General features: G+C 32.1%; 2 protein-coding genes and 1 pseudogene across 3 annotated transcripts in view; 1 reads left to right on the top strand and 2 right to left on the bottom strand.

The window, feature by feature from the left end:
• Positions 1-6,454, bottom strand: part of LOC148597324 (scavenger receptor cysteine-rich type 1 protein M130-like) — a 33,583-nt gene extending 27,129 nt beyond the window's left edge. The window contains exons 1-6 of the mRNA XM_088563018.1: positions 6,443-6,454; positions 6,138-6,315; positions 5,726-5,858; positions 4,871-5,049; positions 4,029-4,170; positions 253-452 (exon numbers count right to left, since the gene is read on the bottom strand). Coding sequence (XP_088419144.1) covers positions 253-452; positions 4,029-4,170; positions 4,871-5,049; positions 5,726-5,858; positions 6,138-6,315; positions 6,443-6,454 — 844 coding nt within the window. The remainder of the gene's footprint in view (positions 1-252; positions 453-4,028; positions 4,171-4,870; positions 5,050-5,725; positions 5,859-6,137; positions 6,316-6,442) is intronic.
• Positions 350-3,383, top strand: LOC148597325 (uncharacterized protein KIAA1958-like; annotated as a pseudogene). The gene is made up of 5 exons (XR_015919215.1): positions 350-482; positions 1,105-1,791; positions 1,906-1,919; positions 2,109-2,274; positions 2,555-3,383. The product of XR_015919215.1 is annotated as an uncharacterized protein KIAA1958-like (transcript).
• Positions 6,315-9,549, bottom strand: LOC148597323 (galectin-3-binding protein-like). Its single transcript, XM_088564240.1, has 5 exons — positions 9,440-9,549; positions 8,134-8,243; positions 7,418-7,516; positions 7,044-7,179; positions 6,315-6,722 (listed from the first exon to the last, which is right to left on the bottom strand). Exons 2-5 carry the CDS (start codon positions 8,186-8,188, stop codon positions 6,665-6,667), a joined length of 348 nt encoding a protein of 115 aa, XP_088420366.1. The 5' UTR covers positions 8,189-8,243; positions 9,440-9,549; the 3' UTR covers positions 6,315-6,664.
• Positions 9,550-18,245: the final 8,696 nt, after the last annotated feature.

Below are 18,245 nucleotides of genomic sequence, written 5' to 3'. Positions count from 1 at the left end.
GCCGCTCAAATAGACAGTCAGTGCAGGGTCAAACAATTGTCATGAGTCACATGCTTCTATATACCGTCATCATGTGGGATATAAGTATAAAATAACTTCAATACAAAGAGTGTTTCAACCAAATATTTGCTTTGCAAATTTGAAAATTCTTACATCGTTGTGAATTTTTCAGACCCTTTATATAACAAATATCAAAACATAAGCAGGTGGTTATTACAGCTATATATATGCTTATATTAACATCACACGAACCTTCTTCCTTGTAGGTAGGAATATCTGATGTATTTTGGCATCGCACACCAACGTCTTTATGATGGCCACAATTATGTTTACCCCAACCACGATAATTGCAGTCCTGTACACTTTTTTCTTCTCCTAGGCACTGTAGATCATCGAGCCAAATAGTACCGGTACCATTACCATCAATGTAATGTGCCGCCCCATACATTGGGCTGTAATAGATAACAAATGAATTAATTAATGTACGTAGAATGTTGTAGTTTTTGGTGTATGTCATGTAAGTATTTTTGTTAAACGTTATGACGCCTCAAAAATAGTAATAATCATAATGAAGGTTAACATAATCTTATCAAATATATTTAAAATTTCATCATAGACCTGTTGTTGCTAGAAATTGAAAACTGATAATTCAAATAACATGTTGACTTTATATTGTTCTTTTTGATAATTGTCATTGTTTCAAACTGTCTTCTTGTTGATTTCTTGTTCAAAATATTTCACATTATTTGCTCAATATATTTTCAAACATGATTGGGATGTCAGTTACAAACTGGTTGTCTTGACAACTAACCATTGCAGTGTGCAATTAAAATTAAATTTACATGTTAATTTATGTCTTTTACTCCCCGTTTCGTTATATCATAGTTTTATCATATACTTTATATCACTGATTTTGCATATACTACAAAAGCATTGTTGTCTGTTTGTCATCTGCCCCAGAGAAATAACATGTCAGGACGGCTGATAACAAATCATCAGCCTTCTTGTGAACTTCACTAAAGTCATTTTCTCACAACTATTTAAAACATTAGTCTGTTTATTGGCAACCTTACAATCGAATTAACGTATAATTGTCATTTGTAGTTGCAGATTTTGTTTCAGTATTACGGCAGTAGCACGGGATTGAAACTTCCAGGCAATACGTAGAATGGAAAAATGATAAACAGGATAGAGAGCAGTATTTCTATCAGCACCGATGACCGCCAAAAGCAACATAAACACAAGGAATAAACAAAATAAGCCACATTGTTATATAACACGCTTCCAGATGATATCACACCCTAATTCCGAAATTGCGCCACGTACTGTTCCGTTATCGATTCGAATTCTATTATCGCCCAGAATCAAAACATGGCAGACGAAACGCATGACTACATAAATTCACATAAAAATGCCAATACCAACAGAAAAATGTTGATATGAAAATTTTGACAAAGTGGATGAGAAGGAACAACGATTTACGATTTTTAGAGGACATACCCACTGTGGAGATGGACAAAGTGCTGGCCCGATTTTTCATGAAAATCACCAAAGAAGATGGCACAGCATATGAGCCTACCTCAATTAAGTAATTCCAAAGTAGTTTTTCTAGATTTATCATGGAAAAACGGAACATAAACATTATCTCAGATACAAATATCCATCATTCCAGAGAGGTGTTATCTGCCAAAATGAAAGAGTTGAAATCTATGGGCATGGGGCCAAAAGAGACGTTCAGATTCTTTCACTACAGACAAGATAAATTTGCTTTATGAAAAGGACTTTCTTGATGCAGGTAATTGTTAAAAATTTCTTTTATTGACCTGAAACTGGTAACAAAACTGATAATTTATAGTACAACCACATAAAGTCTAAAATTTATACCTCTGCTCATCAACGTCGCAGTTTAGGATTTCCAAGTAGCTCATTTATCTTTATCAAAATTTTTACTTCCTTCCCCAACCCACACATGAAATAAACATTATTTTGGTGTCGGTCGAACGCATCAGTTTTCCATGTTTTTGTTCATAATAAATACATGTTTAATACTTTATATATATATTGGAAATCTATGTGTCTGAATCATTATGAAAATTATTAAACAACAGCCTCCATTTCGGGTTGAGGTCCCGTGAAGAACACTCGACACTAAAATGGGGAGATTTGCAGAGGAGGTCTACATCTGATGGACTACTATTTTAGAGCACAGTGAGAGACCTGGAACCAATTAAAGGGAAACAAGGGCTTTCCAGGCAAACATGTTTGCTGATCCAGGTAAAAATACCATAATCAAATACAATTTTGCGCATGATGTCAATTTTAAACAACTACATGTACTATAAATTGAAGAAATATACAATAACATCTATATATTTTTGTGTTCGAATATAAATAAAATGAAAGAGAAGACAGTAGTCATTAACATTTTTTCATATTAAAGTGTATGAAAAATACTAAATTATTACATAAAAAACTAAAAATGATATATTAAAAGTATTTTTTAATCTTTTAATTATTATCCTTCATGTTAATAAGATAATAATATATTTTGTAGGAAATCCCCGGTGCCATGTTGAAATGTACAAACAATACATTAAACACAGACCTGAAGACTTGATGACCGATGATAGTCCGTTTTATCTTGGTGTCAACAGGATTATTAAAGATGATGTATGGTTTTCGCGTCAACCGATGGGACAAAATACATTATATAACTTTGTCAAGGACATGTGTCAAGAAGCAGGAATCGAAGGCCGGAAACCTAATCACAGTGCTCGTAAAACTTCTGTAGTTCACCAGAATATACCCGATACACGTATAATGCAGCTAATTTGTCACAAAAATGTTCTGTCTATAAATTCGTACAGTACCGCTTCTATTGAACAACAACGCAAGATGTCAATTATCTTATCAGCCAACGGAAGTGGTTAAGCTGTAGAAACAAATATACGCAAATCCAAATATATTGAAAGGGAAAATAATGACATTGTCACTGACCATAATATGTCGCCTGACGATATCATTGTAGAAATGCCTGATGAGGATGATTCTCATCTGCTATCGGCCTCTCAGGAGGCAGAATTGAATGTTGTGTTGAAAGATATTACACACATTACAAACTTTCAAAAAACTCAAACCCCAAAGCAAACCGCCAGGAAATGCCGGAGATCATTAATGATAACTTCAAGGACAAAGTTGTTCAGATGTTTTCAGGGTCAACAATTCTTGGAAATGTACCAATTAATTTTCCCTCTTAAAAGCTTAAGCTAGATCAATTTGACTGATTCACATCATTGACCAGATGATATAAACCATTGTTATGTTTTGTTATTGTTATGTTAACACAAAATAAATTTGTTAAACTGCATATTGTCCATAATTACAGATCTATTAGTAGAAGGAAAGTAGAAAGCTTCTACATTACAGTTGGACATTGACTTGTCTGGTTTTTGTTTATTGTTCGGGTGTATAGAATTTTTTTTTCAAATAAAGTAGCAAGTAAAAATAAATATCACGTTTGCTTTTCATTAAAATATATATATCAGAACATGTTTCCTTTCCTGTCCATTATCTATATTTATTTTCTATTGTTTCTTAGAAATGTGTAATCAAAAATTTTACTGTTTTAAATAGAAGCTTCTCCCACGAGACAAATTAACAAATGTGTCTTTATTTCGAACAGGTGGCTCTGTTTTGGCACTAGATGAAAGGTTGACCTTTGTTTACAATATCAAACCGTTTGCAAAAAATCCAATGAACATTTTGATTTAGCAAGTCTTTGGTTGGTAAAAAAATACGTTCAAATCAGGGTTCATCATAGCTACCATTTCTTTCTTTGTTATAAGATGATGTTTGATATATTTATACGTTTTCATTTTACAAAGGTTACACAAGCTTAAGATGTGCATTACCTAAGTTTCAATCTGTTAATCTGTTGTACCAGCATATATAATCCAATTCAATGACATTATATTCTGTCACTGAAATTAACAAATATATCTTACAGAATGTACCGAAAAGTTACCTACGAAAGATCAAACTGTCGGCACACGACTGTGGCCTCGTTGATACCAAATCCATCATCACAAACTGTACCCCAAGTTCCATTATAAAATATCTCAAGTCTGCCATAGGTTTCTCCGCCATCAACCAAACGTAAACGTAAAGGAGCTAAAAGAAATTATCATATTTCTCAAACATTAAAAAGTAATCGCTTGTTTATAGACGCCTTGTCTGTAAAACAAATCAGAGATTAAAAAAAAATCTGTTCGCGCCAATTACTTTTGTGTTTGTTTTTGTTTGTTTTTTATACATTGAAAACATGTTATTGCTTATTTTATTAAAAAAAAAAAAGAAAAAAAAAACGAAAATATTTTCCTATAAATCATCGTTAAACTAATAGAAAAGTTGGTGCGAACTAAATGATTTCATAAACTACAAGTTTATCATACATATGTTTGGTTTTCATTAGATTTGACTTTTGTTTCCCTTCCAGATATAAAACTGCGTACGGCTTCGTTTACCGGAGTAACGTGTTCACAGCTGCTTTTTGTCGGATATGTGCTATTTATTATTGTGTATGCGTATCAGATTTTCACCAGATTTTCTCCCTTTCTGTGTTCGCAGTTTTTTGTTGTCCAATGATTTCCCTTGTTTGACCGTTGGTAATTCTACTTTTATTTATCAGTACTACCATTTCCTCACTTAGTCGAATAGATGTGGTGAGAGGTTACTTTACCCATTTCTTGATGTTCAGTCTGCGTATCAACTTTTAACATATTTACCATGATATAACAAATCTGCCGGCAACATATAATAACTGAATATGTAAGTACTTTTGAATTATGTTAATTAATGTTGTAGAGATTACCTGATGATGAACTCATGCATCGAAGTGCTATTATATTTTCATAACCACAATTTGCATTTCCCCAGCTATTATGTTTACACTTCACTAAACCACTCTCAGTTCCATCACCCTGGAGGTTGTTCAGCCATATCACGCCCGTTCCAGAACCATAGGTGTAGTAGATATCGTTATGATGAAAGCTGCAATTTTAATTTGCATGAAAATGTTATATCAATATATAGATAAAACAGAAATTAAAGAACGAAACGCGCATGTTCAAAAATGGATGGTAAAGCAAGCTCAATAAAGTTTGTATTTATCATTCAAAATTTCATTGGTACCTAAGGGGCTACTTTGTATCTGACACGCTTATTCAAACACAGGGCTCATTAGGGACTCAACGACAAACTTTGCACAAGTGACAATGCTTCACATTTTTATTGTATTATGTAGACTACTGTTTCTGGAACTCAGCCTGTCTGTATAGTTATAAGCAGTCTTTTTAATTTGTCGAAAGTTCTGTTCTTGTCAGACTTTAACCAATAAATCACTTATTGATGCATATGTTTTATGAAATTTGCTAAGAAAAAAATGATATTAACGTTATATAAAATGAAAAGTATTTTGTACTTGCTTTTGAAAGTACAAGGAAACAAGACACACAGGACTTCACATAGGGAAGGAAAAACTATGAGGTGTTTTATTTTATGTACCATGAACAATAAATCTTATAATTGATCAAATGGCGATCTTTTTTTTTTACCAAAAATAATACTTAAATAATACTTACAGTATAGAACAAAAACAGAATGGCTCGTCCGTTATAATCTAATTATGTTGTGTAATTATATTTTACATTACAGCATGTTGACTTACTCTGAAAAAAGCTGTCGACAAGCGACAAATGCGTCTATGTAATCAAAGTGATTACTGCATATTGAACCCCAGACACCATTGTGAAATATCTCAAGCCTTCCAAATGTATCACCACCAACTAAACGAACATCCCCTAAAATATAAGTTTTTATTTTTATTTAAGGCAACAATTGCTGATTTGTTCAAACTGTTTTGAACACATATATTGCGTGTATCGAACAGTAAATTGTGGTGACCATATTTCCCAACCTCGTTTAAAAAATGCTACTACGAATTTATCATAACCTGATCAGAGGTTGAATGACTAGTTAATTTTAAAATATGATTGTTCATTCCAAAAAGCCTATTCTAAGACAGTATAAAAATAATCCTTACAGATGGTAGGATGCCGGCGGTTTGTAATTAAGTGTACCTTCAAAGGCATCGACACATTTGACTGCTATATCAAGACTGTGATCACAATCATGATTACCCCATCCGTTATGATTACAATCACTAAATGAAGACTCCGAACCGATACATTCTATACTATCCAGCCAGATAGTACCGTACCTGTGCCATTTCCAATAATATAATACAGTGCTGTTGATCTAAATCTGTTATGAAAACATTTATAAGATTACATGTAAAGGATACGTTTAATTCACTTTATTGATTTTATAGATTTCTTATAGTAAGTATGAAAATAGGTTGGCAGTGATTGTTTTTCTTTCAAACCTGTTTAACCATGGCATACATGTATGAAATATAATTACAGATTATGTCAGGACGCTTACAGTTCACATGGCAGAACCCTACAAGTGCACCTGGTCCATGCTCCCAGTTTTTAGTGGAGTCCGAGTTGCTCATTTACTTTTGTTAATTTGTATGTATGATTTAAGTTACTTTATGTTCTTTGTTGTGTATGTCTGTTTTCCATGTTTGGTGTTTGTCCCTGGATTACATTCTTTGAATTACCGCCATAACCTTGATGCCCTTTATTACTCTTTCTATACTTCTAGAATTTAAAAATATATGACATCAATTGATACATTTAGATGTATTTCACAAGTAACATCAAAACATATTGCTATTTGCTTCTTAGTAAAATCTAAATTTCCTTTAAAATTTTATAGACGTATTTTTACTATTTTTAAACTGTGATGTATTTGGTGTTCAGTTTTCTGATTGACAATAGTTTACATTTCAAATCTGATTACATAGAAATGCTGAAATTAGTTTCGGTCTGTTTGAGGTAATCTCAATTTTGTTGATGCACACTTGAAAATAAATACACTCTGCGTTTTTTTTTCTGATAATTTATAAAATAGATAATTACCTAAACCCAAGCTGTCTACAGACAACATAGGCGTTCATATGGCTAAACGTTTTGCCACAAACAGTGCCCCAAATTCCGTAGTGAAATATTTCCAATCTGCCATTGAATTGGTGTGCACCTACCAAGCGAATATCACCTGAAAATGAAAAGATAAAGAGAAAAACTCAAGACCAAACTCTTCAATAAATGCAATGCTTTGTAGTTCGGCGCTTCTTATTTTCCGTAAATTTTGATTATAACAGAAATTGTGTTTTTCCAGTTCCCTGGTAGGATAGGTTCACCCATTCAACTTCATGGTTTTGTTCCATGTATGTGTTTTTGTGCTGCTTGATGCTTAAGTCAAATGGTCTGATATTGTCACAATAACAACATACCTTCATTTTGGCATTTTGACCCCAAAATCCAAGTACAAAACAGGTATGGGACGATTCTTGGTCTTGTTACGTAGAAACTTTTAGACGCCATTTTGAAGTCTGTGAAAGAAAAAAAAATATCAGTAGAAATATGAACATAAAAAAGAAAACGGAAAAGTTGTTTGTAACTTATGAATCAATCAGCTTTCTAAACAACCCAAATTTATTTTTATATATAAATCTAAAAACGTAACTTGAAAGAAGTGATATTTCATGTCTTATCAATAAACAACACATTTAATTTTTGTTATTGTGAAAGTGTTTAGTCGGAAATTACCACCAATGTTTGTATGTTTTTGTTTTTAGAAATTTTCACTTAAAAAATCGGAACAATTGTCTACGACATTTAAAAGACTTAAACCTTGAAGTTAGTATTGCTTTAACAAGAGGAACTTGCACAAGGAGGACTTTTGCTAAAGAAATCCAATTTAGTTTTCATTTCTCAACTTCTGTGCTTTCTGTTTACTAATCGAATTTATTTTCGCCCTTTCTATCATTGAAATCCTTGCATTAATAACATGCTTACAATTAAGATGCAGTGTTGTTGGTAAGTACAGTTATGCTATGTTTTAATATGTGATAAGATGGCCACGACCAAGAATGTGTATGGTCACAAAACAAAACACATTTAACAATTTACTGCCTTTACAATAAATTCATATAAATATTTTACATACCGGTCCAGGTTAGTTCTTCCAATACAAATGTATATAACTTAAGTTCACAATGCATAAAACGTCTCAATATGCACTCTTTTATGTCCTGTTATACATTGAATTTCTTTTTACTTAAATTAAAAAAGAGTCAACGACTCAAATAAACTTTCACAATAGGTGACAGAAAATTGATGTCTTACTATTCTAAAAGTTCATTTACTTATTCCATAATGAATTTTTCTTATTGGGCATTATTTTCTGTACCTAAGTCATTCCAAAACCCATATTGCATTCTAAGTAAAACGTAATCTCCGAAAAACGGCGAAAAATGTCTAAACCTTATTTTTCAATGAACGAAATATATATACATAAAAAATCAGTAATTGGTTAGTAACTTCAATTTTGTGCCACAAGATGTTAAAAATTTCATGAAAAGGTACTCTGTTAGAACAACTGATATCAACATCCAGTGTAGAGGTATTTTTGCAATTTCAAAGGTTTTTTTTAACTTTCAAACACTTCGTACAAAACCTCGCGTCTTTCAGTTGACTTATACAGAACATCCAAAGGGTGTCCTATATAATTTAGCATAAGGATGCAGAAATCGTGCTCTAAAGACGATGGCAATACTAGCATACAATTTAGATAAAGACATAGAAGTGCTTACAAATGTTATACACCAGGTGTCGATTTCACAAAGAGTCGTAAGTGTAAAATTGATCGTAATTTATGACGTCACAATGTCCTTACAGGTTGTGACGTCATTACTTGCAATCAACTTTACACCTACGACTTTTTTGTGAAAAGACGCCAGTACTACGCAAACGTTCGATTTCGATTTATTATGTACAGGCAACCTTACATTGTTTGCGCCATTTACCTTTTGATGTTTAGACGGCAAGATTTGTTACACAAATATTTAAACGGTCAGATAAATGCCCGGTTAACAGTCAGTTTAGCACCCTACACAAAATGATAATTTCATCTTGAGTTAAAAAAAAGTCTCCTTTTTTCGATATCTTTTACGTCAAAATGAATAGTCTAAATTGTCTTTCTTTTCAGGCTATTGATTGACCGAAATAGAAAGGAGGGATTGTGTGTTTTATGATTGTATATGACTTTAAAATCTAATTGTTTGGAAGCGTCGTTATGACATTTCTAATTTTGATATGTGTTAACGACATAGACAGACGATAGCACGAATGCCTACGACTTCATTTACAAACATTAAGAGAAATAGAGCCGACAGCTTTGGCTCGGTGATTATGAAATTTTTCACATCTCGAAAAATAAGTGTTTAACAAAAGAAAAGTATATAATCACTTACTTTTCGTTTTCAATTTACCCCAATCTATCTAACGTACAAACAACTAGCAAGTAGATTTAAATGTACCTGCATGTAAGATATTCATTTGAATTACAAATACAGTTATTCGGTCACAACTAATCTATTCGTGTCATGTGGTAAACTATTTTCCTGTTAAGATTTAGTGTTTGTAAAGAAAAATATGGAGTTACATAACCAATTATCTATTTTTGGTAATTTTTGTCGGTTTGCTATCACGTGTCCAATGTATAAAAGTAAAACGATAGCTAACAAACAATGACTTTCAAAACAAGTTCTAATATTTCAAATATAGAATTAAGTGAAATTTTTTTTATGCAATATTTTTCCTAAACAAATGTATAAGAAATTTAAAGTCATGATTTTTGGTGACACTTTTTTCAATCACTAGAACAACTAAAGGGAGATAATAAATAAGAAAGAAGCAACAATTCACTTGGGTTTAAAATAAAAATATAGTATCTAATGTCAATGGACTTTTTCCTTCAAAAATTCATGACAATCACAGTCTTTTAGCTTTCTTGTATGCAAAAGACAAGCAATATCACCAAAAATATTGTCTTTTCAGCTTGAATTTGTTGATTTTGGAAACACTATATGTCAGCTAGAATGAATGGTGAAAGTGTTATGTTTCTACACCTAACGATTTTCAAAATAGAAACATCGACGGAAACTGATTTCGGTTAAAGTTAGATAACTCATACAAGGAATAGTTTGACCGCTTTGACCGACGGGGCATTTTTGTTGGCCAAGTACCATACAATCATTATACTCTTTTCAGTTTTTCTATATCTATATCGGTTTTTCCTATAGATGCAAAAAAGACAAATGGGTGTTAGGGAAGATAACTCAAGGTGAGTTAACATGAATTTCCCTGCAACTCCGTAACGCATAGTCCTAGTGAATTAGATTTACAGTCTGAAGTGTCTTAACAATGTGTCGCATACTCTTCTTGCCAAATCCATTTTGAGAAGTTACGGAAGAACAAAAATATAATAACCAAAAGAATTACAGTCAGGTCCTCCCCTGTGGGGAAAGACCTGAATAAAAATATGTAGGCTTTCTACCCATGTAACACTTTGATTTACTATGAGTTGGATTCCTAAACTCTACAAGAATCCATACGAACAACGTTTCTTAGCTGGATCTGCAATATGTACCACCAAACCTCTTTCAAAACTTTTAACTTCTATACTCACAACTCTCAAAGAAGGTCTACAGTCCTACTACAATACTTGCTACTCCCGTAGTAGTATTGATTCAATTGGGATCCTAAAAAAATTCGAAAGATCTTTTGGAGACAATCAGTTCAAGACTATTATCAGAATATAATAGCATTAAAACCTATGATTTTTCAACACTGTATACGTCTATTCCCCATACTCAATTAAAGTCCCGACTTAAAACATTATACATCGTTGTTTTTCCAAAACAGATGGTACACCTAGATACAAATATATAGTTATGGTAGAGATTCCTCATACATTGTAAGAAAAAATTCAAAATCATCTTCCAAATATACGGAAGAAGATGTTTACAAATTGCTGGAATCGTGGTGATGTATCAATCTGCACCATGAAAACAGATTTATTCAACGGTTCATAGTTTTCATTTCCTCGTTTGTCTACCCCGGACTTGACTTTTAATGAGGAACTCCCAGTTTTTAGTGGAGTCCGAGTTGCTCATTTGCTTTTGTTACTTTGTATGTATGATTTTAGTTACTTTATGTTCTTTGTTGTGTATGTCTGTTTTCCATGTTTGGTCTTTGTCCCTGGATTGCATTCTTTTGATTACCGATATAACCTTAATTGCCTTGATTACCCTTGCATTATTCTTATCTTGATACTACTTTACATGTTTTGTAGACTTAAAAAAAAAGAAGTACAGTTGTAGGTAATGTGTACACAGATATTGTAGAATACATGACAAATACCTACCTATGAATATTAAATTAAACAAATTGATCTATGACAATGTAATTGTAAATTGTAGAATACATGACAAATACCTACCTATGAATATTAAATTAAACAAATTGATCTATGACAATGTAATTGTAAATTGTAGAATACATGACAAATACCTACCTATGAATATTAAATTAAACAAATTGATCTATGACAATGTAATTGTAAATTATTATTATTTTTTTCCACGGTATGTCTAAACTGGGGTTTATTTTTCCATGTTATTGTCAAGTGGTTGCTTATTTCTCCATCTGTTTATTTAGCGGTGGTTGTCTTATTTACGCATGTAATCATTAAGCGGTGGCTTATTATTCTTTACCGATCTCAGTGTTATTGTATCGGAGTAAATATACTGTTTTTATACCATTAATGTGATGAAGGTGAAACCTTTTAACGCTTCCGAAGAAACATTATTTAAAAACAACTTTGATAATTTTTGTCAGTTCTGATTTGATTTATTTTACTAATAACATTTAAATACGGTAAATCTTGTAATGATATATGTCCTAAAGCATTATACTGATTGTCATGGTCTGATAAGGCTAATGACCGAAATGTCCGACATTCATAAGGAATTATTGGTTGTCATTGTCCGAAATGTCTGGTTAACATTATGGTTCTTGTAATTTACGAAACGTCTTAAAAGATTTCTTTTATTCATTTTAAATTGGTTCCATTCTGTTTCGATTTGTATCATTTAATTATGTTTTAATAACGACCTGATTTATTTTTTGAATTATTTCGTTTCGATTTTTCCTTTATTGATTATTTTCGATTCGCAATGTTTATGACTCGAGAATTAGGGGTAATATTGGTAATCTTCGTAAACATCTCTGCGCCATACTGCAGACTTTTAGTCAAGCCTATCTTGAAAATGCTATGATTCGATTTGTATTTAATCATCAAAATTAGCGAATATTTTCCGTGACTGGTTTGGCTCTCAATCGCATATATACAAGTATACGCAAAACAAGGTCTCATTATGCTGTTTTTGAGCTCCTGAAAATTAAGGTACAAACCGGATATTGATGCTATTCCTCGTCATAAGTATACAGAACCAAGTTGACAATACAACCATAAACACTCCCGAAAGGAGCGTAATAATGTATTGTGTTAATACAAATAACACCTAGATAAGTTATCAAAATTAAAGAAAATACATATGTACAAATATCTAAGTTTAAGTTAAAATTGAGGTTACGTGTATTGCTCTATTGTTTATCACTTTACCATATCAGAAGCAAATTGTGTACTACATTCTGTATTCAAACGCCATTTTGATGTGGACGAAAGTAATATTTCCTTTAGACAAACGGCTGTTTAGATTCTACATAAAATCATTATGTGCCTAGATGAGCGTTACTCTTGCACAAAATCGGGAACAAACAAATACCTTACGACACATACTATGTCTTCTTACGAATTATCAATGAATCACCTTTCTGTTCTTTTTTTTAAATCATACCTGTGTATTTCACATAAAATTCTTCATTACTTGATATTTTTATCAGTCAACTTCAATCCTTTCTCAACTTGTCTATAGATTTAATGAATTGCCAGTCTCGTCTCTGTACATATCAGGCAGTTAGTGAAACATTGGACGAACAAGAACATCATTTTGAAAGTTTAATTTGATTTTCTGATCCAAATGAACGTTTCAAGGGCTGGTTACTCTGTCACAAATGTCGTGTTGTATACAACACTCTATTGAACAATTTCTGAGCAAATCCAGCGATGCAGAGATCCAATAATGGTCTTGTAAAATAAAGCTGGCACTCTTGAATGAAATTATAATGTCGATTCGATGATAGCTTCAATATGTATAAATTTGATTTTTCCAATTCTGCTTGATTCGTACGAAAGAGTAATCAAGGGAAGCAATGTTATAGCGATTATAAATAAAAAGTAATCCAGGAAGAAAGACCAGAAGTAAAATAGTAAATGAGCAACTCGGACCTCACTAAAAACTGGGAGCATGAACCAGGTGCACCAGTAGGGTAAGTGTCCTCTGCTTTTCTAGGAACATCCGCCGACTTGCTCATAAAAAGTCAAGTCCAGGGTAGAGAAACGAGGAAAGAAAAACTATTACCTGTTGAATAAATCAGTTTTCATGGTGCTGATCGATACACCATAACGATCCACGAGTTCATAATGACGACCATAAAACTTCTGTAGTGATGACTTCAATCTTGTAGCAACATAACCCTGTTCCAGAAACCTATTTGTTAGAACACTTACACTTAAGTAATTATCAGAATAGATAATAAAAAGAGAGTCTTTTTCGCGAGTGCTTCTAATTTAACTGATGTTTTGGTCTTAATTTTATTTTCAATCTTTTTTTTTAAATCATGTCAGAAACCAAGTTGTGAAATTGAAAGTTGTGCTCTCTCTTGTCATTAGCTTGAAATACCTTAATTGAAAGACACAGCTCATTTAACGTATAGTCCACTTATTAGTTACAAATGAGTCTTTAATATTGCCATAATGATCTTGCCTTGTATAGAAATTTCATAACTTTTAAAAAATTAGTGGTATTGATACCAGGGTATGCATTGCTTAGGCTTATAAGATAATACAATCGCTTTGGGAATATGATAAGTATTTAACACTTACTTAAGAAGGTAGACCTAGGGTAAGGGACACATCTCTTACAAATCACTCGAATATTTGTATTCAGCATTTTATATCAATCTCATGTAAGCATCAGAGTAACTTTGAAAAATTTCATTCCCTTTCAAATGAAACCTTGGTAGGCTTTGGTGAAAGTGAATATGATACAAACATATCACTAGTTTCAAAAGTTAATGTCCCTTACCCTAGCTCTACCTCTTAAAACAATATAGATTAAGACTAAAACGTTATAATATAAGAAAATGATTCCATGTACAGTATGAGTTAATTATCATGTCAAATATCCTTAATTTCTTTCAATTTTTTGCACTGTATAAAGTGGTATGTTTAGTTTGAAAGATGACAAGCTAATTCTTCCATACGCAAATGGTCCAAAATATATAAATATAAAAATGTATAACACTCTGCGTTGTGTTAAGTCTACATTCATTTCGTTACATTGTAGTTCATTCTGTACTGACTTACAACGAAATTCACACCTTGAAATGCATTTCACCTTTCTCTATTCAAAATAACAAAACATAAAAGAGTAATCAAGGGAACCAAGGTTATAGCGGTAATCAAAAGAATGTAATTCAGGGACAAAGACCAGACATGGAAAACAGACATACACAACAAAGAACATAAAGTAACTAAAATCATACATACAAAGTAACAAAAGTAAATGAGAAAAACTACTTCATCTTTAACGTAGGTCATGCAAAACAAAAACAAGCCACAAAAACCATAATGGTAAAAATACTTCATAAGAAATTTAAAACTTTTATGTTCTTAAAATCGACTTTACAACATTTAAAAAATTTGTATTTATTGTTCATCTTACTTATTTGTCTTTTGGCATGAAATGAATTTTGATACATTGCTTAAATTTCTTCAAACAGCTTTGACGGATTATATGGTGCGGATTAAATTTCAATGTTTACTGAGTCATGCGCCATGCGTATTAATTTTTTCTTCCGGTTTAACGATCGGGGCTCCTCGGGGGATATGCATTTTAAAATTTTATTTTGAAAATGTACACATGCACAAAACTATTGATATAACAAGATAAAAACAATAAAGGTACACTGTCGAAAATTATTGAAGATATGTGTATTCGGCTTGGAACGGGAGAGATAGCTCGGCTTTAATGATATTATGTAACTGCACTTTCTGCGTTTTACTTTGTTATATGTACATTTACATGCAAGGCAAAAAATTGTATATGTACGGAGCTAATATCGGGATTCCGAAAATGACTCAGAAGAGCTCTAACCTTCGAACTTTAAAGAGCTTGCTGAAACTGTTAAATAACACACAAAGCAAGTCCTCTAAGCATTGCTCTTTCTCACGTTATGTCAGTAAAATGATAACAAAAGTAACAAAGTAGCTTTTGAGTACAAATAGCTTAATCTTTTTATTGGCAAATCCTAAAATATGTTTAGTTTTTTACTACGAAAGTTTTGTCGTTTTAATATTTAGATATAAATTTTTATTTCACCATAAAAGAAATTGCAAAAAGCTTGCAGTTCAAGTAATGATAAGTTTCGGATAACTGTATTTTTTTCTGCGCAAAAACGAATGTTTCATAGAATGGCACTCCTTCATTGTCCAGATTGACAAAGCATATTTATTGTGACACTACTGTAAAAAATTCACATGAAATGGGGAAAGCAAATATAACAAAAATCCGTAATGAAAGATGGTTATATAGTTATAGGGAGATCTTCCTACATATTTGATTTAATGCTGTCAGTGAAAGGTGACTCCTTGAAACAGGTGTACAGCATAGCAAAATTTACAATAGATAAAACTGATATTTTCTATATTTACAAAATAGAGTCAGTTTATGCTCTTTTCTTCCTTATTGTACAATCTATCTTCAATATTGATGCACATCGATTAGGAATGAAATTTCATTGTTTACTATCATCATAGAACGTCAAAAATTATCAACGATTAATATTTTTATTGTATTTGTATGGTTTCATTTCTGCAGAAACCAATTCAAGCGTGCGAAGTTAATTAAATGTCGGTTTACCAACTTACATCTAATTAAGTGTGTTGTACAAACGAAAATTTACATGGGTACCAATTAAGTAGAAGTCTATTTAAGATATCATGGAAACTATGTAATGTGTATTAAAACATAAAAAGGCTACATTCAACATAAATATGCTACGCATCTATAATTTTGTAAATATGTTGTTTTTTTTACTAAGTCTATATGACTGCTATTAACGATAATTTATATGGAACATTTAATGGTTTCTTTTGTGTTTTAGTGTTATTTACATAGTTATCTCCCTGAATTCTACAGTACATTCTTTATGATTAATTTCTCCTATAAACAGTGGTTATATGAAAATCCAAATGCTTATTTCCGCTTACTACTAGGGTAAAAATGCTTCATGTGTCACGCCTGTACTTTAAAACACATTTAAAACAGGTGTACCATATGCGTAATACGTATGTTTATTGCCACACATGGGAAACATGCGTGCCGAACATGCGTATACATGCGTGTGTTTCGGATGTGAAACGCATGTGCCAGAAAACACACGCATCACGCATGTGGCACATGCGAAATGTACAAGCGTTACGCATGTAACACATGTGTTTGGAAATGCATGTAATACATGCCAAATTTACATGTGTTACACGTGTTTTAATGCATACATAAGTGCTAGTCATTGTTTTAAGTATAAAAATATTACCATGAAATAGATGTTTAAATATTGTTGAAATAAATTTCACAATCCGTTCCAAACCCATGATAAATGCTTATTTGCATTTTGATTTTTGTCTGTAGACTACAGAATGTGTGGTTAGTTATTAATGTTATTGATTCATGTAAGTCTTAATTCAGGTAAAAACATACATGTACTTGTACATGCACATTATGTATTTGACACCTATGCTGCTTTCAAATAAGGGGCTCGTTCTTCTTGAACCACAAATCTGTGTTCCATTATTGGTTATCAGACGACCAACCAGAAGAACAAAAAGTCTAATTCCTGACAATCTGTTTGTATAGATTAATGGAAAACAAGCCTTGTATATACAGTCATGCATATATATATATACATACATGTACATGTTTGTTCCTGTTCAATGTGTTATTGCTCATTCTTGAATAAAAAAGTAAAAGTGACTTTGATAAAGAAATTTATTTTCTATTTAAAGAATTTGAATATAGAAATTCAACTGAGCTCTATAATGTGGATGGGGATCGATATTCAATATGCATGTACATGTTTCAATCATACATGTAAATCTTACATGTAAATCATTTTCAAAATAGTTTAATATAATGGGGTCAATAAGGATACAAGTTTAAGCATAAAAGTTTTACTCGTTGTGAAACTGTTTGAAAAGATCATAATTTATACTTTGTGTGGTTATTTAAACTACATAACGTTCATTAACCTGCAATATAAAATAGATGTATCTACTCTTGTGGACGCCGTGGGGAATATTACATATTTTCCCATTGTTTTCATACTGAATTCCTCTTTAACTTGAAGATTAAAGACGGCGGGATGTTACATTGTTTCTCTGACATCGAAATGTTATATGGAGACAAAAAGTGCGAGTTCATGTACTATGTACATGTACTTAAATAAAGTGCAGATTAAGTTTTATGGTAAATACAGCCAGTATGATATATGATGTTAGACACCACAACTTAATATAATTTCACTGTTGGATGTTGTTTTTAATGACAAAGATCGTTACCTGTTTACACAAATATTCTTGACTCGTTGAAAAAGATCTGTTTCTTTCCGTGAATATATTTTGTGCCTGATTGTACGAAATTTGTACTCAGAAATATACAGAAAAAATATATTCTTTGGAAGTCTTAGATTCGCTATTTCTTCTTGTTAAACAGTTTATAATCAGGTTAAAGGTAGTTACATCGTCACCCCACTCAGTTCTCAGTTTTCTTTGGCCGAAAATTTCAGACGGGAAAGTAACTCAAAACTTATCGGTCAATTCGCCCCTTCGGTAGAGTTTGTCAATCTTATAGTAACACGTTATGGCAAGCTTTAAAAATGAATGACTGTGATTCACTCGATAGAAGACGCTTTCGATGTGCAGATCATAAATCACAGAAAACACCGGAGTTTGTAAAGTTAGGCGAGGTTCTGTTCTTTTTTTGTTTTTTTTTTGTTTTTGTTTTTTTTTGTTGTTGCTTAGGTTGGGTTGGC

This window comes from Perna viridis, chromosome 15 (genome assembly GCF_037379345.1).
Source record: "Perna viridis isolate PV_CMFRI_1.1 ecotype Kerala chromosome 15, ASM3737934v1, whole genome shotgun sequence".
NCBI lineage: Eukaryota > Metazoa > Mollusca > Bivalvia > Mytilida > Mytilidae > Perna > Perna viridis.
Note: the sequence above shows the minus strand (reverse complement) of the source record. Positions and strands in the feature narration are given on the sequence as shown.